Source organism: Nilaparvata lugens, chromosome 13 (genome assembly GCF_014356525.2).
Source record: "Nilaparvata lugens isolate BPH chromosome 13, ASM1435652v1, whole genome shotgun sequence".
In the NCBI taxonomy this organism is placed as follows: Eukaryota; Metazoa; Arthropoda; class Insecta; order Hemiptera; family Delphacidae; genus Nilaparvata; species Nilaparvata lugens.
In genome coordinates, this window is record NC_052516.1 from 26,213,547 (window position 1) to 26,235,962 (window position 22,416).

General features: G+C 32.5%; 1 protein-coding gene across 1 annotated transcript in view; it reads right to left on the reverse strand.

The window, feature by feature from the left end:
* Positions 1 to 5,338, reverse strand: part of LOC111049614 (exostosin-3) — a 41,491-nt gene extending 36,153 nt beyond the window's left edge. The window contains exons 1-4 of the mRNA XM_039440174.1: positions 5,240 to 5,338; positions 4,315 to 4,586; positions 2,111 to 2,237; positions 589 to 740 (exon numbers count right to left, since the gene is read on the reverse strand). Coding sequence (XP_039296108.1) covers positions 589 to 740; positions 2,111 to 2,237; positions 4,315 to 4,437 — 402 coding nt within the window. The 5' untranslated portion in view covers positions 4,438 to 4,586; positions 5,240 to 5,338. The remainder of the gene's footprint in view (positions 1 to 588; positions 741 to 2,110; positions 2,238 to 4,314; positions 4,587 to 5,239) is intronic.
* Positions 5,339 to 22,416: the final 17,078 nt, after the last annotated feature.

Below are 22,416 nucleotides of genomic sequence, written 5' to 3' on the forward strand. Positions count from 1 at the left end.
TGTAAACCCAGCTTAAGATAGTTGTGAAGTTTAAATAATTGATTGGGGGGGGGGCTGATCACTCAATCAATGCTTCAAGAGTTCCATTTGAATGCTGCTATTCTTGTTGTACTCACTCAGTGCTGTGTTCTGTATGCTATTTCTGTATCATTTATATGTTTTATGACTAACTTACATATTGTAAACTAAAGAATCTTGATTCATGGAAACAAAATATACCTTAGGCTCAACTCACACTTACGCGACTCAGGTCGAGAAGAGACTCGACTCTAGTCGAGAGCATGTGTTTTCAAAAATGGTAACAGTCGCGGAGACTAGAATCGACTGGTCTTAGTGTCACCATTTGAAAACACATGCTCTCGATTAGAGTCGAGTGTCTTCTCGACCTGAGTCGCGTAAGTGTGAGATGAGCCTAACAATACCTTCAAACTGCTCTTTTGATTCAAAAAGCGTTTTTCTTCAACAAAACCGATAACCAGGCTTCATATTGTGTAACATTTATTGTGCGATTTAATAAGCGAAGAAGTGGTAGAACAGACTATAAAATAATATACTGAAAAATATGAATATGACAATGAAGTGGTATACCTGTTGGACAGACAACTTAACACGGTCCAGTTCATTCTGTTGATGAAGCAATTCCATGTTGAGCTGATCTATTTTCTGTGTGAAAGAGGCAACCGCTGTTTGTAGTCTCTGTCTTTTACTCTCAAGATCCCTTAACTCACTACTCACCGAACCTGTAATTATTAAAATATACAAAATGAATAAAAATATATAGTTTTTTGGTATTGTCAGCAGATAATGGATATAATAGCTATATTTGAACTGGTGAATCAATTAGGATTGGTGAACAGTTTTGGGTTTGAGCCTGTGGTACTTTTCTGAAAGTTGTTTAATTCTGAATGATTAACTAAATTAATAAATCCTATGCTTGAAGATTTTTATATCCATACCCACTATTAATTATTGGGGGTTAATGAATGTGAATTTATTGATTTATGGATTTATTATTACATTGTAAATTTATTGAGTTATTTAATTGAATAACAGTCACAATGACGGGATAAAAAACAGGCTGTAGCCCAAACGTCTTCTATTGTTCCTAAATTTAGTCAAAACAAATCAAAGTTTATTCATCAAAAACAATTACAATATAAATTAGAATACTATAACATTTATTACCGAGTGATTCAAAAAGGACTTTACAACTTTGAAAATACATATAAATCTTATTAAACAAGGTATAGAGCTGGTTTTGGTGTTGTTTTGAAGGAAAACACTCCAAGTTTTGACTTCCGTAGTCCGCTAGTGCCTGGTCGCGTCGAACAAGCGCTAGTGGTAGTTACGTCAAAGATGGCTGCCTTCACTGGACCCGAGCGAAAATCAGCATAGTGGTCCTTGATATGATGCAAAAACTTTTGATACCACAGATCGAAAAGGATGACCGATACCGAAATGTTTTCTTTATGCAAGATGGCGCACCACTACACTATCTGACTGACGTTAGGGATTTTCTTAATGACCGCTTTCCAAATCAGTGGATTGGCCATAATGCACCAATTGCATGGCCCCCTCGTTCCCCAGACTAACACCGCTGGATTTTTTCTTGTGGGGTTTCATAAAAGATATGGTGTATGTACCTCCTTTGCCAGCCATTCTACCTGAACTTGGAGCAAGGATTTGTGCTGCTGTTGAGCAAGTTACACCTGAAATGCTGGTGCGAGTCTGGGAAGAAATCGACTATCGATGGGATGTCTGCAGGATAACCAACGGAAGTCACATAGAAAATCTTTAGTTTAAGGTAAAAAAGCTTGAAATGTTTTCCTTTATAACAACACCAAACCCAGCTCTGTACCTTGTTTAATAAGATTTATATGAATTTTTAAAGTTGTAAAGTCCTTTTTGAATCACACGGTACAATTAAAACAATCAATTTTTATGCATTGAATAATTTATTGATAGGCATAGACAATTAAATTAATAAATATACTATTGACAGTGACAGAGTCCAATAAACTGTCTCTTTCCAATTGATTTATTCATTTGGAAAAATTATTTAAGGATAAAGGTTATCTACTTATAGATGATAGATAACGCAATCAATTACCTTTTATCCTAAGCATTTCCTCAATCCTCATACGCAGATCGGATGCTTTCATTGCGCTAAAATCCTCATAAGTTTCCAATTTTGAACGCGTCCTATGGATGTCACCCATAGGAGCATCTCTTTCTACCTGTTCAATGCAGAAAATTTGAATTATTGTCAAAAATAAAGGAATGTACTAGAAGAGTAGATAGATGAGAATGATATTGTATTTATGAATGTATAAGTAAATGAATAGATGAATAAGATGAACACAAATGTTTTTCAATACATTTTTTTCGGACATAACACATATGCATCAAACGCGGTATGCTATAAACACAGCTATACCCCTCCATAGATCTCTTACACAAGCCAATTCCTTCTATATTTCACATTTTCTGTATCGTAACTTGGTAGTCACTTCCCACATCAGATAGTATTTCAGGACGTCTCGAAAACCTTATTTAAATTGAAATTAAAGAAAGTTTTAATACAGGTGGGAGTGGACAATGCAGAGAACATCATCACAACAAATAAATTAAAATACCTACCTTGGTCGATAAATTCGCTGGTGGTGACAACCTGTCTACTGTTCTTGAAATCTGTATGCACCCATTACCCATTACACTTATTAATCTTCTTTTTTGAGCTATTCAATAATTCACTGTATATAATAATTATATTCAATAAGATTCCTTTCTCTCTGTAAAACTTGTAATATGCAACTCTAATATGTAACAGGCATTTTTTGCCCATGCAGACGATTTTCTAAAGATTTATTGGGCTAAGTGTATTCATGAGATTTGTTTTTATTCTTTGTTGTTGTTTTAAATTGAAAATGAGTACATAAGAATTTTACATTGTAAATTGCAATTTTTTAAAATAAATATATTTTGTCACCCATTACCCATTACACTTATTAATCTTCTTTTTTGAGCTATTCAATAATTCACTGCATATAATAATTATATTCAATAAGATTCCTTTCTCTCTGTAAAACAAGTAATATGCAACTCTAATATGTAACAGGCATTTTTTGCCCATGCAGACCATTTTCTAAAGATTTATTGGGCTTAGTGTATTCATGAGATTTGTTTTTATTCTTTGTTGTTGTTTTAAATTGAAAATTTCGAGCTCAAAATTTAAGTGATTTTATTCTATATTTTGTGAATATTTGAAGTTTGGTTTTAGTTTTAACGGAAGTTACATTATCAATTTATGTAAAATCTGTGATTTGAAAATCTTTGTTTTATTCTGATCCATAGTTTCAGATTGAAGATTTGGTGTTGAAATTGAAGTGAACATAACCTATATAATATTTGGACGATTTGTGACAAAATCAGGAAATTGAAGAAGTTTTGAGCAATAGCCTGTTTTTTCTTTTCCGACTATTATATTGTTCGCTCTATCTAATAAATAAATAAATAAATAAAATGAGTACATAAGAATTTTACATTGTAAATTGCAATTTTTTTAAATAAATATATTTTGTCTGTCAAAAATTGCGTTCATTTACATTGATATATTTAAACAAAATCACTTATCTTTAAAATCCTATTGAAAGAGGGGAAAAAGACGAACCCTTTAATATTCCTCTTCTAATATTACTATTTACGCACCAATGTAAAACTGTCTAGTCTATCCCTGCGTTGAGAGCCCAGCCATATGAGAGTGTTTAAAATTGAAATGAAGAAGAAGGTATAAGGTATGAGACGTGCGTCCCCGGCATAGCCACTCTCTCAACACTGGATGCATGTACCCAATAAACTGCATGGAGTTCAGCCTCAAGAGTAAGACTGGCATCCTCACAGCGAGAAACTACTTTAGTCTATTCATGGAGTATTGTACGCCAGTCTTCTCGAGAACAGATAGTCTGAATCCTCCCACCTTGGGACCTTGGTGAGTCAGTATGGAGAAGAAGAAGTGTCCTTGCTACTCGTAATGCTGTGCATCATACTTCCGAAAACCCTTCAAGGAACTCAGTTCCCCAATCAGCAAACTAGCAAGCTACCAATACCAAAACAAAATAAACTAAAAAAAAACATTTCTTCATAATTTCCATGGTTTATAATATCTAAAAAGATCTAATCCTACAGCAAATAAGTTAACTAATAAACTGTAAAAATATGAGTAATAAGAAGTCCACATAATAAAATATATAGGAAATAGTGGTCGATCGATATGACAAATTCAACTAAAAAAAATATTGATTGACAAATACTTACATTTGATAGGTAATAATGAGTGAATAATGGCACTAAAACCAGAGCGAGAGTTACCAAAACGATAATACGTGACAGCTTGACATTGGCTAGCCATAGACAGACTAGCTCTTTGGTAAAACTCATGGCAGTATACTTTTTAATTCACTTTCTGGCTGCAGGTAACTTAGTTCAGTTTAAAATCCTATGGCCGGCATATTTCAATGTCCAATAGAGACATTTGGTCATAATGTAAAAAGCTGTCAGCTTCATGATTTTCAATCATGTTTGTCTACCTGTAACAAAATGATTCAATATAAACTTAATATAATTTTACATGAAGAACTATGATGAAACACAATATGTGTCAATTCAATTTGCAGTTTCTGGGCACAATTTTTGGAGGTAATAGTATGAAAGACTCAAGTATAATATAGTTGAAGACGCCTCTAGATTTGACGGTACCGTAATAATATTGACCATGATATAAAAAATGCCTTATGACTTTATGTGCGGCAGTGTGGGGAATTCATATGAACAGAAAACTGTATTTGGAAGAAAAATATACTCAATTTGGATAGGAAATTGGAGTAAAATCAAAGATTAAATTAAAAAAAAATATAGTTGTTCCAAGGAAATGAAAAGATAGACTGTAGAACCTAGGTAGGTAACATTTTAAACTTCAACTGCTTCATAATTATATTTTTTTAGGAACAAATCATCCCTGAATTAAGAAATTTTTAATAAATGGATCCATAATTTTTTGTAATGATTATGAGCAATAAAAGAGCTGAAAAACTAAGAAAAACAATAGGCTTTACTTCAGCAATGACAACATTGGTGTAACATTAAGTAAATCATAATTTACAACTTCTTGAATGAATTTAATTAGAATTTTTAATGATGTATAAGTGAATTAATGTGGAATGGATTAATTAGTAAGACTTACTACGTAAAACTTCACATTTCAATAAAAATTCTCTGATTAAAACCCCCACTTGCTAACAATAATATCTACATAACCTAAAATATTGAATAACAAAATTGCTGAAAGATGGATTGCCAACTGAAAAGGGCTCTGCGATGCAGTACAGGACTTCGAAAACATTCAGTTTAAATGTCGTTTCCGTGTATATTTTCAGGAAATTGTGATATTCTACTGAACAAATCTCTTGATATAAACCTCAATTTGAGCTCGAAATCAATAAAAGCGCAGCTTCAGTAACTTTGTTAGCTGGGAGGGTTAAGTTGGTAACAGGTTGGCTCGATTTCTTACCCGCTAAAATTCAAAAATGTATATAAAAAACTGCTATCAGTACTACAGATACAGGAATAATACAATTTCATAATATTAAGTAAATATGAATTACTAGTAGTTCTGTGACCAGTAGACCTCAAGCAGTATTCTCATCTAAAGGTACCTATTCAATTAGTTTTTTTTTAATCTGAGAATATTGATACTCATGGGCACGCATAATAATACCATGACTGCAAAACAAAATATTGAAACCGAAAACCTTAAAGATGCATACCTCTTTAAGGTATTTGATTGAAACTGTAGACCTTTTAGAAAATAACGGAGACCGAGCTTCGCTCTGGAATACAAAAGCATGAAACATTTATGACGAAAGAAGAAATTATAATAACATTCATCGTTCATACAGAAATGTTCTATCTAATCACAGTAAATTGTGATTAATTCCCAGAGGAATGCAAAAATTTCCTCACAAAGGTCCAGTTGCACAAAAGCCAATTAAATTTTAATCCTGATTGATTTCACGTAAACCGAATCAGAGAAGACCATTTCAAAAAGATGGATCTACTGGAATTAATCAGGATTGAAAATAACCCGGCTTTTCTGCAACCGGCACTAAGTACCTGATTGAATGATTACAAAAGTTCAACAGCTAATTAATAATTTTGACACAGTAACACACAAATGAACTCGCTCGCTCACTTCCATCATCAACAGACGACGAAATAATTATTATCAGCTGTTTTTCCAAGGATGAATAATAATTATCCTTTTAATGTCCTTCAGCGAGTTTTCCCAGAGATGAGACCTAGTGCAATCGAATCTTTATATTATAAACCTACTATGTTCTGAATTTCGTGAGAATCGTTAGAGCCGTTTTCGAGATTCGGTGAAATACAAACATATAAACATCTAAATATCCAAACATATAAACATAAATTGCTCGTTTAATAGTATAAGATACAGAAATAGACTGGCTTCTCCAAACATCTGTGTAATCACTTGTCTTGATTGATTATGAATAATATTCTATAGTCTGATTAATCCTATCTTCAGAGTAGATGATATATAGTGATGTCGGAGTATGGAGGAATTCCTTTTTCGCCCCACTTGGATGTAATGAGCTGGTTTACGTGTGTCATATGGAGGCCGAAAGTGATTGTTTTCTGACCAGGCCGGTAAAATTTTTACGGCCCTAGGGCTGTAAAATAACCTTGAAGTCAGCTGATTCTGATTTGATGTGAACGTGTTTACAAAATAGTTTATGAAACGGAATCAGTTTATGCTTCTAGAATTAAATAAAGTTTTTGCAATATGATACTATCAGTTTATTTGGATGAATGAAATACAAATAATGAGATATTATAAACTATTCAAATTCAATTTTCAGAGTATAATAGAATCTAACCTCAAACCTCCTAGTACAGCGTTTATCATGGAACATGGTGGATAAACGGAATCATTTTATGCTTTTAGAATTCAATAAAGTATTCTGTAATAATATACTATCATTTTATTTGGATGAATAAAATACAGATAAGATATATATTATAAACTATTCAAATAATTCTATTTTCAGAGTAGGATAGAACTTCTAACCTAAACTTCCGTTGACATTCAGATTGGCCAAATTTCAAGTGTGCTAAAACAGCTGATCAAAAACTTTTCATTCTTTGTGTTTATCATTCAATAATCAAAACATTTATAATAATATCATCTTATTGTCATTTGGAAGAATAAAAAGTATAAACTCAACCTCTTACATAATTGAACATAATCTTTTAGGTTATTTAGACAAATCAGAATAAAAAATAAAAATACTTGGACAATTTCTTGATATTCAGATTACTTCAGATTTGCTAGAGCTATGACCTTCCACTTTTGCTTTCGAAAGTGCTTATAATAGACAATTATTCTCATATATATATATATATAATATATATATATATAATATATATATATATATATATTGTTTATTTTCCTGTGTGGCGAAAAATAACGTTCTCACCATGGGCAAAAATGTTTTTCCGGCTCTCAATCTTTTCTAGTCCTCGGCCTACGGCCTCGGACTTGAAAACCGATTTCGAGCCAGAAAAGTCCCATTTTCGGCCCTAGGTGCGAAATATACTATTCCTTTCATATAATCCTTATAATGCAAAATTTCAAAAAAACCTTGTGTATACATCGACGCGCAGTTGAAAAAGAAATATTTCTGCCAAAGCTCATAGAATTCGATCAACTCGTTTGGCCGTAATTGTGTTACATACATACAGACAAAAGAAAATCTGAGTTAAACATAGACCACACAACGTTCGGTCAAAAAACAATATAAAAATCTTGTAGTACCCTTTATTTTATATTTATTTTTGTAAATATAAATATTTCTGATTGGAAGAATTTTATGTAAAATCCACAAATATAAAATAATTTACAAACATTAAGTTTGTGGAGCTAAATCTATTTTTTATCTGAATACTATGTTTATTGATTGTAAAAACAACTTAAAATAACTGTTAACACTGTTAAACTGTTAAAAAAGTAATAATTATTTTTGAATTCACAGGTTGTTTCACCGATTCTCATTCTCATGATCTTGTTACTGTCTTTGACCTCAACTAATTCGAGATTATCCAATTATCCTTTAATTATTTAAATAAAACTCACTGCTGGCGCACAAAAGTCAACTGCAAAAAGTAGTGCCGTACGACGAACTAATAGGCTATTTTTATGATAAACTATATTATCTTATTTATTTATTCATTTATTTTATTTATTTATAATTTTTACAAAGTAGCACTGATTGGGAGAGAAAAACCAAGGATACTCCTTGTACTATTACTCTCCTAAATTTAGATAACATTTTAAATGTCCGAAATAGGGTTATGGTTTCACTTTCCTAAAATTTATTCCATTTTCACTAAAAAACAACGAAAACTAAGAATTTTAATTTTGACGGTTAAAAACAGAATAAAAACCAAAAATATCTCACTCAAATCACCATTAATTGGAACATAAATAAAACAATATAAAAAATCTTATAGCACCATTTATTAAAAAAAAAAAATTAAATAGTTCAACAACTAGTTTTGGTGATCACACCATTGTCAGGTTATAAATCAGGTTGAAATAGCATATTTTCATTTTGTATCAATTAGTAAACATTTATAGAATTTTATTATATTTTTTAACCTGACGATGGTGAGATCACCGAAACTAGTTGTTAAACTATTTTAAAGTTTTTTTTTCTAAATAAATGGTGCTTTAAGATTTTTTATATTGTTTTGTTAATTAAAAAAGTAGCCCATGTGAATGAAGTGTTTCTATATTATCTACTATTCAAAATAATAGTTAATTGTATTGTGATACATATAACTCAAGCAGTAAGTGTTGTATAATTTTTCTATTATAAAATTTTTCTGTACATACTGAACTTAAGGTTGCTTGCTTTAGTTCTTGTATTGACGAATAGGTATTAATTAATAAATTGATTTTCGTGCATAAAACTAATAAAAATAGACAGCACTTATTGGCACACAGATGTGGAATTTCTCCATAAATTAAGGTGAAATGAAAAGGTATTGTGCATCGAAACTATTTTGGACTCAAATAAATTATGTGGAATTGACAATATCTTTTCATTTCATCTTAAAAATAAACAATCTTACTCAATCAAGCTCAGAAGTTTATTTGAACTTATTGTCACGGACAACAGAGAGGAAAGGATTTTCAAAGATATTCTAAAAATACAATAGAATTTCCAAAAATCCTCAGTATAAGGGACTACAGAAATGCAATGCAATGAAAAGTTACTAGAAGTGGATCGAAATTATTTGCTAGTAAAAGTAGAATTCACATATTGATCCCAAAACAATGTTTTATAATCTACAATAAAATAAATTTAGCTCATTTATGCCAATGTCAGGTCTAGTGATCTACATTTTACTTAAATCAAATTACAATACAACTGCTAGACACCACATAATATGATGTTGCTTCAAATTACGCAACGCATAGAGTAGACAAATTCTTATCAATCATTTCCCATTTGTCAGAAATTAAGAGTTTTTCAAGATTGACAAAATCTTATCTAAGTTAAATCCGAGAAACCTATGCTGCTCTGTAGAATTCCATTTTTCAAGAGTCTTCTCATTATATGCTGTCAAGGCCAAACTATAGATAGAAAAATTATACAGACACAAGTAATTAGAAGTTTTGATTCAAAATGTAGCAAAATTCACTTCACATAAACTGCAATAAAGTAGATAGATAGTGTCATAGTGAACTGAATCATTTTTGGATAGTAGCTCTGATAAAATTTCCTTCTGCTTGGCCACCCTGTTGTCAATATTTTCAGTAAAATGTCAATATTAAGTCTTCGATGGTTGACATTATTTGGAGATTCACTCAATAATAATTATTATGTAATGAAGTTTGTTGAGAATATCAATTAATTATAATGTAATACCCAAATGGAAACAGTTAGGAAGAGTTAAAAAAAATGAACAGCTACCAAATTCATGGAAAAGTTTAGCAGTCTGGTAGTAAAAGGACGTTAGTAAATAGAAAATGAGCTTCTAGTATTAAAAGGAAGATCTCAAATTCATTCAAGATTTTGTGTTATTGCTTGCACAATTTTCACAATTCAGACTTAAATTTTTGAATAAAAGGACTTTGTTATAAAACTTTTGAGTCCCGTGTTATTGAAGAAAGACTATCCTACACTAGACATTATAATATTATCACATTACGATTACACATACAGTACAATAATCTCGCCATAACTTTTTGAACTAGTTTTCAATCAAATTCCGAAATTCCCAAAATAGTAAGGGCTATACGCATGTGATTTTATTCCCAATAATGTTATGTTCATTGTTTTTATCATTTTGAATAATTGAATAATATTTTCGTCTAGTGTAAGAGAGCTCTCTTCCTCTCTTGAACTACGAAGTGCTTCTAGATATTGCAGTAGTGGATTTGATATTGTGGTGAATATTCAAATTAAAAGTAAAAGACTCGAAAATGCCACTGAAATTTATTGGAAAGGAAAATTTGTCTCGTTTTCCCAATAAATACCGATGAGTGTTTGTAACAATTTCAAGTAGCCTTATTCAATATCACTGATAAATTCAATAATTGGACATGCCTTTCATTTGGAGACAACTGATTATTATGTAAGTGAAACTGTGCTAAGAAAGCTGAAAGGGCTGAATTCTCTCACGTTTATTTGATATCGTTCTCCTTCTTCCCCTTTCTCTTTCTCACATAAATAAGTTTGAACATAAAAAAAATCAGTTTGATTTGATTGTAATTTGATTCACACATACGGTACTAATAAATTGGCGTGAGGAGGTTTTGGTGATGGCAATATTTTCAAAATCGAAAATCTAATAAAGTCACGAATAAACAACGTCTGTCCGTCCCTACTTTCTCTTTTCTTCTTCTTCTTCTTCTTCTTCTTCTTCTTCTTCTTCTTCTTCGTCTTCAAGCCGGTCTATCACTACCCACACACACACAACACAACTTGAACCCCTTCTAACAAAACCCTCAGTCAACCCTCTGTAGAATAAAGTCACCCTTTTTGGGGGGGGGGATGTCTAGTGACAAGGAGAACTAATAAAATTCTAATAATAAATAATTTTGCCACGGATTTTCTATTGTTCTTTTCACTTTATTGATGGTCTTTGTCATCGGTCTCTGTTTTTCCAGCCCTTCATCCATATCATATCCTTCTTATCTTATAAGTTTTGTTCCTCTGCACACTCTTCTACTCTTACTCTTCACACTAATCAATTCAATTGGAAAGCATAACCTGCAGCTTTTATTCATTCATAACTCTACCTTCATTGTATTATCATTCATCCCATCATCATCACCTAGGCTTAAAATACTTCTAGAAAGTCGCCTTTGTAAAATAATAAATACTTTAGTTTTCATTGGTTTCCATTCTCCAGTCCTCTCCCATTTTTCTTTTTCATCACCGTATTTGCAACTCCCAATATCATCTTCTGTTTACCTCTTTTTACTTTTGAACCTGTATGCTCAATTATTATTCTGTTCCCTTGTCACTGTTCCACGTTTATTTATTGTTAATATTTAACAAATATGTGTGTTTTTATTTCATCATGGAACGATTCTACAACATTGACAGTGACTCAGTCGAATTGTTAATATTTTGTAGTTTTGTGTAAGTAATTGTAAAAAAACTCATTTCAAGGTCAACTGCTGAAACTCTTATCAATCCATCCCGGAACTGACTAGTCTTCAAGTTCAAGGAAGATCTCAAATTCATTCAAGATTTTGTGTTATTGCTTGCACAATCTTCACAATATTCAGACTTTCATTTTTTAGTAAGAGGACTTTTTTTTATGAAACATACATGTATATGTCCTGAATTATTTAAGAAAAAATATCCTACACTAGACATTATAATAAACAAACAATATTATCACATTCCACATTATACGCTACCAACGTTAGTAGACAACTGTTTCTGTCTACTAAGTTTGATACGGTACTATAAGCTCGCCATGATTTTTGTTGTTAATTTCAATTGTAAGATCATGATTGGTGTTTTTTGATATTAATAGAATTCATGTCCTGAACCTAATCTTATAATATTTAGAGAATTATGATGATAAGATTTTAACTTGAATATCAGCGTTGAAGTAGCGTTGAATATTCAGCGCCCAAGGTTTTACTGTATCCCACATTTTCTTTTCAATAATTTAAACGATTTATATTCAATTTCTTTTTTAAATTTAAATGAATTCTGTTATTTTATCTAATTCAAAACTTGTCATATTTGATCTTCAACCACGGAATATTTGAAACTCTGGTAATCTTATCGATAAATTAGAGTTTGAGAAACTAGTATTTTCTAGAACTAAATAGATATTAAATAAAAGCGTTTGCGTTTAGATTACTTGAATTTAAACATTGAGTTTACACTCTTCTTTTTTGACAAATGTACCTACACTTTGTAAAAAAATTTAAAGTTTTTAATAAAAGGTTACTAAAAGTTTTTATATATGTTTTTTATTTGAATTAAGTAGATCATATCATAGAGAAACAATAGCTTGAGTAGATATCCCATGGCGTTTATGTCGCAACTTTTACTGTTATCTCAAGCTGATAGTCCACGTATTTCTTTCCCAAAAAGGTGTGTGACGCTGGTAGTCTCTCATATTGTGCTGTTCATACACTCTCACCCGGCCAACACAGTAAAAATCTACAATAATCGATAGTAATCGACTTGAGATAACAGTAAAAATTGCGACATAAACGCCCTGTACCATGGGATTTCTACTTACGCTATTGTTTCTCTATGCCCTTATAGACTAAGCGAAGTGATTCTACACTTTGTAAGTATTCTCTGTAGATTCTAAATCCAAATTCTCGTGGTCCTCTTGATTCATTCTTCTTCTCATGTTCTTCTTCTTATTATCATCAGCTTCCTTTCAATCCTTCTCATTTCTTCCTTTGTTACTTTTTCAATCCTTTCCATTTGATTTTAATTTCCTCCTGTTCTCTTTTGGCCAAGACTATTATCCTTTCGACTTTTCATCAATTATTGTCTCTTCTTCTTCGTTTTAACCAATTCAGTGTCATCCTCAATTTCATAAGATTACCCCTGTATTTTATCACAGATCCATTCTACCCCAACTCATTAATAAACTCAATAATAGCGATCACCCCAGCCAAAGCGAATCGCCTAAGCCTCATGTAATCCTTGTCTGTTTATTCATTGAGGCCTTCCTTTTGTCATCTGATAAGATCACACGTCAATAAAGGGGACCGAATCTTGATGAAAGTTTATCGCTTTTTTATTTATCTTGGATTTGAGAGTGTGACAGGATATATCATATTAAAGCCTATAACCATAACCTAGGCTACATAATATTTGGACAATTTAAGACAACATTAGGAATTGAAAAAGTTTTGGGCAATAGCCTGTTTTTTATTTTCTGATTATTGTAAAGTTTGCTATATCCAATAAACAAATAACACTACAAAAGATTCAGTTATTCGTAAATTCATTCTCAGGCCAATTTTGAAACACATTTTCACCTCCACAACATTACTGACATGTTTTGTGAATGTTAGCGCGTTTCAAGTTTTTGGAGCCTATCTTCAGATTCCAATACAGTACCTTGATACTCTCCGTACTAGAGTCTTGATACAAGCTTAGCAAAAAAAGTAAGTTAACCAAAAAAATTTGTAGAAGTGAAAAGGCTGATATTACATAAATTGTTATTATTAACTAAAGTTTGAAAAGGATCGAGTCAATTGAGAGTTGTTCACATTTATTTTGCAAAGACCCAACTTTTAAATGTTTATGAAATGTCAAGGGAAGATTATTTTGGAGGTTGGCAGGAACACAGGTACCAGAAACACAGTCATCCAAATTTATGGCAATTAGAAGCTACTACTATTATGGTTTATTATGAATTTGTTACTACATTTATTTCATTTATTGTAATTCTTTCCACAAAAAACACAGATCGGGAGATAAACACTAAGGATATCTTGCACTATTATAAATAATATAATAATTCATAATATGAATTATTATATTTTGTCTCTACTAATTGTCTCTCTCTAAGTAGCTTGTCTTGACTAATTTTCTCTCGATTATATTATAATTATAGTAGATTATATTATAATAGTGCATTATAATATTATATATTATAATATTATATTATAGTAGAGACAAGCTCACTTCAACAGAAAACCGTTTACCCATATTATGTTACCGTGATGATTTTGATATCAGATATCATATACTGGAACCATGAGGAATATAGATTCCTCAAAAAATCTGGTGTGGCGCACTCACACAACTTTCCTTGCCGTTATGAAAATTTATCACCTGATGCTAGTTTTCCCGCGCATCTCAAGTCTATTCAAAGATTTGAGCCAGCTGGTGACAGGACTATAACGCTGGAGACACACGAGGTCTGCTATCTCTCCATAGTGAATGATTTAATAGAATCAACAGTTGCCAACAGTTTGCAATTGAAAAAATAACATTTTCTCGAATTTCGAGCTTATTTTCAATTTTAGGTGAAAATGTTACTGATCATTAATTGTAAAGATTCTCATGCCCGATCTTTTCCACTCAATTTTTTTTGTTTAAATTGTATCTGAAGCCTGATAATTGGGAATCTAAAATCAAACTTTGCATAGATGGGGCGGAGCTCCTGAAATTTTTACAGATATGGGACTCATGGCTGTTGATAGAGCTTAACAATGACTATTTTAGGTATGAATTTGATCAAAATCGTTGGAGCCATTTTCGAGAAAATTGCGAAAACCCCTGTTTTTGACAACATTTTCGCCATTTTAGCCGCCATCTTGGATTGCATTTGATCGAAATTGTTCGTGTCGGATTCTTATAGGGGAAGGACCTTAAGCTCCAAATTTCAAGTCATTCCGTTAATTGGGAGATGAGATATCGTGTACACAGACGCACATACACTCATACACACACACACATACAGACCAATACCCAAAAACCACTTTTTTGGATTAGGGGACCTCGAAACGTATAGAAATTTGGAAATTGGGGTACCTTAATTTTTTTCGGAAAGCAATACTTCCCTTATCTATGGTAATAGGGCAAGGAAAGTAAAAATGAAAAGATTCTAGATTGTTCAAAGTATCAGCGTTTGTTTCAACTCTATGGTCAATCCAATCAATCACTTCCGTTTCAATCACCTACTACCTAATAATTCTTCTCTCTCTCTCTCTCTTTTTGTTCACCCAATTCATCATTCATTCGTGAATAACACATCACTCAATCTCATAAATCTTCAGAACTGACAACGCTTCAATCACAGGATCGAAGTTTAATAAAACTTCCAGCCAACGGATTAAAATTTATGGCGGGAAAAATGTTGGCGACCCTGCTTTTATTGGCGGGAAAAACAATCACGCGCGTAATCTTATTACTGGTGTTTTTCGGGGGTGGCGTGATTAATAAAACAAGGACGAATAATCTCCTATTTTCAATTCACCCCTATTGGTAGCCAAGGGGTGGAATTCTCATTACGCACTATTTAGGCTTGATCCAAGCTGCAACTGATTGAATTTTCGGCAATAATCTGATTCAATTGAGCCTGAACATATTAATCTGTTTAAACGTAATCTAGTTTATAGGGAGTGAAACTAGAATATCTCAGTGGATTTCTAGTTTAAAAACAGTCACTATGAGGGAAACATGAGAAGACGATTGAATCTGGTATCAATACTATTTGGATTTAAAATTTGCAGAGTGAAAATACTTACAAAGTTGGGTACATTTGCTAAAAAAGAACAGTGAAAAACTAATTCTCAATTCAATATATTCAAAGGCAACCCTATCATCATACAGTGGTTTGATAAATTAGATTATTATGATGGGCTCCAACAAAACATTCTTAAATTAAAGTTTGGAAATATTTTCAGGCTACAATCTAATCAAACATATTTAAATCCCTAATTACTGTCAACGCATATTAATTCCGTTAATGACTCATAAATACAAATTAAAACACGCGTTCTCTTGCGCGGCGTTTAATTAGAATTTATGTGGCGAAAATAAGTAAATTTGAATCAAGTCGCGAGAAAGGGATGCAACTTTGGGGAAAGAGGAGATAAATTTCAGCGGGATTTGTCTTCGTGGGTGGTGAGATACCCCATTGCGCAGAAAACGTCTTCTTGTAAAGAAAAGTCTGTCTTGAGAATATTTTGATCACATTTCTTGAGCATTGAACCATGTTGCATGAGTACAGTGATCATGAATTAGAGCTTTACAATCTTGGGAAGAGTTTGTGGAACTTAATATCTGTTTCTATAGCATAACATCATTTGAGAAATCGTAAAATTGAGCCGTCATAACAATTTCTTTCGAATTGTTCAACTCATGTAAATGGAGAAACCAATTAATTCATTCATTTTGTTCTATCAAAATAAAAATTTCTCAACTAAGTGAGTTTTTCACTGTTTAGTATGTCTAAAAATGGCTTTTCTGAGCCCTGAGTACAATCCTCATGATTTATGAAATCTTTAAACATTTTTAGTATTCGATTGATACGTCCACATTTGAATTTTCTCTACAAGTTTCGCAGAAGATCGCAATTCTGAATTCAGCCTTTGAAGGTCAACTCATCATTCATTGTTTATCTGGCGAAGTTAGTCCTACATTTCAGTTCCTCCTTTTTTATCACAACGAAGCACTGTTCAAATCTGACTTTTATAGCGATTCATTCAAATATTGCAATTAATAAAAAAATATTTAAATAGCGATTTGGTTTCTCAATGTTAGGACAATATTGCAAATTAAAATAAGCATGTCCATCACGATCACGAGGTACCGGTACTATATAGACCTGAGTAAGATAATTATACAACAATAATTAAACTTGCACTCAACGGAAAATGATTACTGACATGATTACTGAAATGATTATTGGAGAATTAATGATATTGTGTTACCTTAATTTTTTTCGGAAAGCAATACTTCCCTTATCTATGGTAATAGGGCAAGGAAAGTAAAAATGAAAAGATTCTAGATTGTTCAAAGTATCAGCGTTTGTTTCAACTCTATGGTCAATCCAATCAATCACTTCCGTTTCAATCACCTACTACCTAATAATTCTTCTCTCTCTCTCTCTCTTTTTGTTCACCCAATTCATCATTCATTCGTGAATAACACATCACTCAATCTCATAAATCTTCAGAACTGACAACGCTTCAATCACAGGATCGAAGTTTAATAAAACTTCCAGCCAACGGATTAAAATTTATGGCGGGAAAAATGTTGGCGACCCTGCTTTTATTGGCGGGAAAAACAATCACGCGCGTAATCTTATTACTGGTGTTTTTCGGGGGTGGCGTGATTAATAAAACAAGGACGAATAATCTCCTATTTTCAATTCACCCCTATTGGTAGCCAGGGGTGGAATTCTCATTACGCACTATTTAGGCTTGATCCAAGCTGCAACTGATTGAATTTTCGGCAATAATCTGATTCAATTGAGCCTGAACATATTAATCTGTTTAAACGTAATCTAGTTTATAGGGAGTGAAACTAGAATATCTCAGTGGATTTCTAGTTTAAAAACAGTCACTATGAGGGAAACATGAGAAGACGATTGAATCTGGTATCAATACTATTTGGATTTAAAATTTGCAGAGTGAAAATACTTACAAAGTTGGGTACATTTGCTAAAAAAGAACAGTGAAAAACTAATTCTCAATTCAATATATTCAAAGGCAACCCTATCATCATACAGTGGTTTGATAAATTAGATTATTATGATGGGCTCCAACAAAAACATTCTTAAATTAAAGTTTGGAAATATTTTCAGGCTACAATCTAATCAAACATATTTAAAATCCCTAATTACTGTCAACGCATATTAATTCCGTTAATGACTCATAAATACAAATTAAAACACGCGTTCTCTTGCGCGGCGTTTAATTAGAATTTATGTGGCGAAAATAAGTAAATTTGAATCAAGTCGCGAGAAAGGGATGCAACTTTGGGGAAAGAGGAGATAAATTTCAGCGGGATTTGTCTTCGTGGGTGGTGAGATACCCCATTGCGCAGAAAACGTCTTCTTGTAAAGAAAAGTCTGTCTTGAGAATATTTTGATCACATTTCTTGAGCATTGAACCATGTTGCATGAGTACAGTGATCATGAATTAGAGCTTTACAATCTTGGGAAGAGTTTGTGGAACTTAATATCTGTTTCTATAGCATAACATCATTTGAGAAATCGTAAAATTGAGCCGTCATAACAATTTCTTTCGAATTGTTCAACTCATGTAAATGGAGAAACCAATTAATTCATTCATTTTGTTCTATCAAAATAAAAATTTCTCAACTAAGTGAGTTTTTCACTGTTTAGTATGTCTAAAAATGGCTTTTCTGAGCCCTGAGTACAATCCTCATGATTTATGAAATCTTTAAACATTTTTAGTATTCGATTGATACGTCCACATTTGAATTTTCTCTACAAGTTTCGCAGAAGATCGCAATTCTGAATTCAGCCTTTGAAGGTCAACTCATCATTCATTGTTTATCTGGCGAAGTTAGTCCTACATTTCAGTTCCTCCTTTTTTATCACAACGAAGCACTGTTCAAATCTGACTTTTATAGCGATTCATTCAAATATTGCAATTAATAAAAAAATATTTAAATAGCGATTTGGTTTCTCAATGTTAGGACAATATTGCAAATTAAAATAAGCATGTCCATCACGATCACGAGGTACCGGTACTATATAGACCTGAGTAAGATAATTATACAACAATAATTAAACTTGCACTCAACGGAAAATGATTACTGACATGATTACTGAAATGATTATTGGAGAATTAATGATATTGTGTTACCTTGAGTTGTATTTACCTCAGGTAAAAATGAAATCTGCTTTCAATAGACTGTGCTATAGAATAAACAATCTAATTACTAGTATACAAGTTCTCTCTGTATGTGTATAACACAGTAGACTACTTAGTCACGAAAGAGAGATAGTCGAGGAAGATCCAGCACAAAAGAGTAAGTAGCAGCAAAAGATAATGAGAAAAGGAGAAGAATTGCGAGATATAATAGGGCTATAGAGAAAATCATGTGTTGCATGAACGAGTGAAATAAAGAAAGGAAGAAGTAAGACTGAGAGAGCGGGAGGATGAGGGAGACAACAGAAGAAAAAAATAATCGGTCGAGTCATTTTTGAGAAAATCGTGTAAAACATGGTTTTTTAGTGATTATTCGCCATTTTTCTCAATAACATTACGGAGCTCCTGGAATTTTCCCAGAAATGAGACTTATGTCAGTTGATAGGGCTTATAAATAGCTATCCATGGTATAAACTTGAAGAAAATCGTTAGAGCCGTTTCCGAGAAAACCGTGAAAAACATGGATTTTAGTGATTATCCGCCATTTTTCTCAATAATATTACGGAGCTCCTGAAATTTTCCCAGAAATGAGACTCATGTCAGTTGATAGGGCTTATGAATAGCTATCCATGGTATAAATTTGAAGAAAATCGTTAGAGCCGTTTTCGAGAAAACCGTGAAAAACATGGTTTTTTAGTGATTATTCGCCATTTTTCCTAATAACATTACCGAGCTCCTGGAATTTTCCCAGGAATGAGACTCATGTCAGTTGATAGGGTTTATAAATAGCTATCCATGGTATAGATTTGAAGAAAATCGTTAGAGCCGTTTTCGAGAAAACCGTAAAAAACATGGTTTTTTAGTGATTATCCGCCATTTTTTCCGCCATCTTGAATTGAATTTTATTGAATTTCTTATTGTCGGATCCTCATGGTATAAGGACCTTAAGTTTAAAATTTCAAGTCAATCGGTTAATTAGGAATGGAGTTATCGTGTTCACAGACATACACACATACACACACACACACATACACACACACACACATACACACACACAGACCAACACCCAAAAATCATGTTCTAGGACTCAGGGGTCCTTGAAACGTATGGAAAACTTGAAATTAGGGTACCTTAATTTTTTTTGGAAGGCAATACTTTCCTTACCTATGGTAATAGGGCAAGGAAAGTAATAACCTCAATCAGCCAATCAATCCATACCTTTTCAGAGTAATGATGCAATTCAATTGGGTTGATTATGACTATACCCTCCATTCTAGATTGATGTCATTGAATACACTGCCTGATGATTGTCCTCCAATCATACTTTTGATCTAATTTTATCGTTCTTATCAATATGTTACCTGATTTGATATAACTACTATTCTTTCTTCCCAACTTTTTCTCCTCTTACTTTCTTCTCTTTCCCTTTTCTTTCCTTTCTCTTCTCTACTGTCTTTTTCACATATTTCTTCTTCTTCTTCTTCTTCTTTCCCGGGAAAAAACGATGAAATCAATGAGAAAAACCCAACTAAATCTCCCTCAAAAATTTCCCAGTCTCTTATTTTTTTGCTCTTGCCTTATCAAGCGCGTACCAAAGTCTCCAGTATTGGTACATCATGTGTTCAACGTATATAAGACGTCAATATTGAGTATATAATGACATAGACATGTATATAATATTATGACGTAAGCATATTGAGCAGAACGATCGCATCTTTTTCCCTTCTATATTTACTTATTTTTTTATTATCACGATCACCCCCTCAACTGTCTACAGCAGCAAGATCTATACATTAAATCATGGGCTATCAACTATCATATCCCTCGTTCTGTTTTCCCGTTACCCACTCACCCACCCCAGTAACAACCTTCTCTTCACCCTCTTTCTACCCTTCTTTTCCGTCTCCTTTCACCCCATCTTCGTAAACACAAGACCTAAACATGCAGTGATAATCAACATCTATTGTACAGAATCGACGGGGGTCCAGAAGTTCTCAAGTAGTACTTCCCCCTCTCACTCCCCCTCTTGTGTATGACAAAGATCGTCTTGTTTCCTGTCATTATTTCTATTATTTTGATCATTCTCTTGGTGTGGTTATCACCATAATCATAATCATCTCGTTATTGTATCGCATTATTTATTTCTGTTGCCCCGATAGTTATAGAAATGGAATTGGCTGGAGTGGAAATTTGACAGAAAAGTTGTGTTGTAGAATCTATTCCAGTGTTGGAGCGCTGTAATTGAAATGAGGTCGATTAAGAAAAATAGAATTGAATCAACTCTTATGAAATCAGATCGAAATCCATTACTATTAAGCACAAAATACAAGACACATTACACAAACTACTTGACATTGAGTTTTGGAAGGTATAGAACATTCTCAATTCTGCGAAGTATGATAAAAACACCCTGAACGATATGCTATACAAAGTTGATGTTTTCGGTTTTTTTTGCAAAAAGGAACCAAGGAATAATAATAATAAACTTCATTGCCAAAAACAATGTGTACAAAATAATACTCAATCATCTAGAGCTTACATTTATAATAATAAAATAATAAAATTATGAATATTATATACATTTAACTTCTTCGACAATAAATACTCTCATGCAAGGGGAAGCTTCCCTGTACGCATGGAGGAGTTGCTGCAGACCCTAAAAACTCTCTTATAGTTAGAAAAATCAATTTGTTTATCGAATTCCTAACATACTAATAATGAATTTTTAGGATGTTGGTAAAAAAAGCGGAGGGATTAAAGTTTTGTTAATAATGTGAAAGTTGAATGAAGAGAAAAAATTAAAGTCCCGGTTGTCTGTTAAATTTTAATCATGATTAAATCCCACGAGTAGACTTAACTGAGAAGACTCATTAAAAAAAGGCTTCTCTAATTGGCTCTTGTGGCATTCAATCTCGATTAAAATTTAAAAGGCTTCTGTGCAATCGGGGCAAAGCCCTTCAATAACTTCAATGCAGGTGAGACTTTCAAAAATGCTGAATTACATTCAAATGCATTCGAAAAAATCAACTGAGGAAAGCATGCTGGAAAATCATTGACATGTTGACTAGAAAGTCAACATATATCACTATGCACAACTGAACTGAAACTACAAAAATTCCACGTGTTGCAAATAATTTCAAGACAAAGTATAAGAAAACGATCAAGGAAAAATGATCAACTAAACACTCCCAAACATGGCGACATGAAGAGAAATGAGCTCATTGAAAGAAATCGTCTCAAGAGTTTGAAAATGGAAGTGAGGATATGAGTTGCAAATCACTATAATGTGACTTGCAAATCACTTTAATGGAAATTTTTTCTCAAGTACTCGTTTAAGTATGGTAGCACGAGTATTCAAGAAGAAAAAAGACAGAGAATGTTGACTACATTTTATATCATTATCTAGAAGCATGCCTTGTTGAGGAAGGGGCCTACAACTTATTCTCAAGTGGCAACTAATCAAGTATCTAATTTTTAACTTT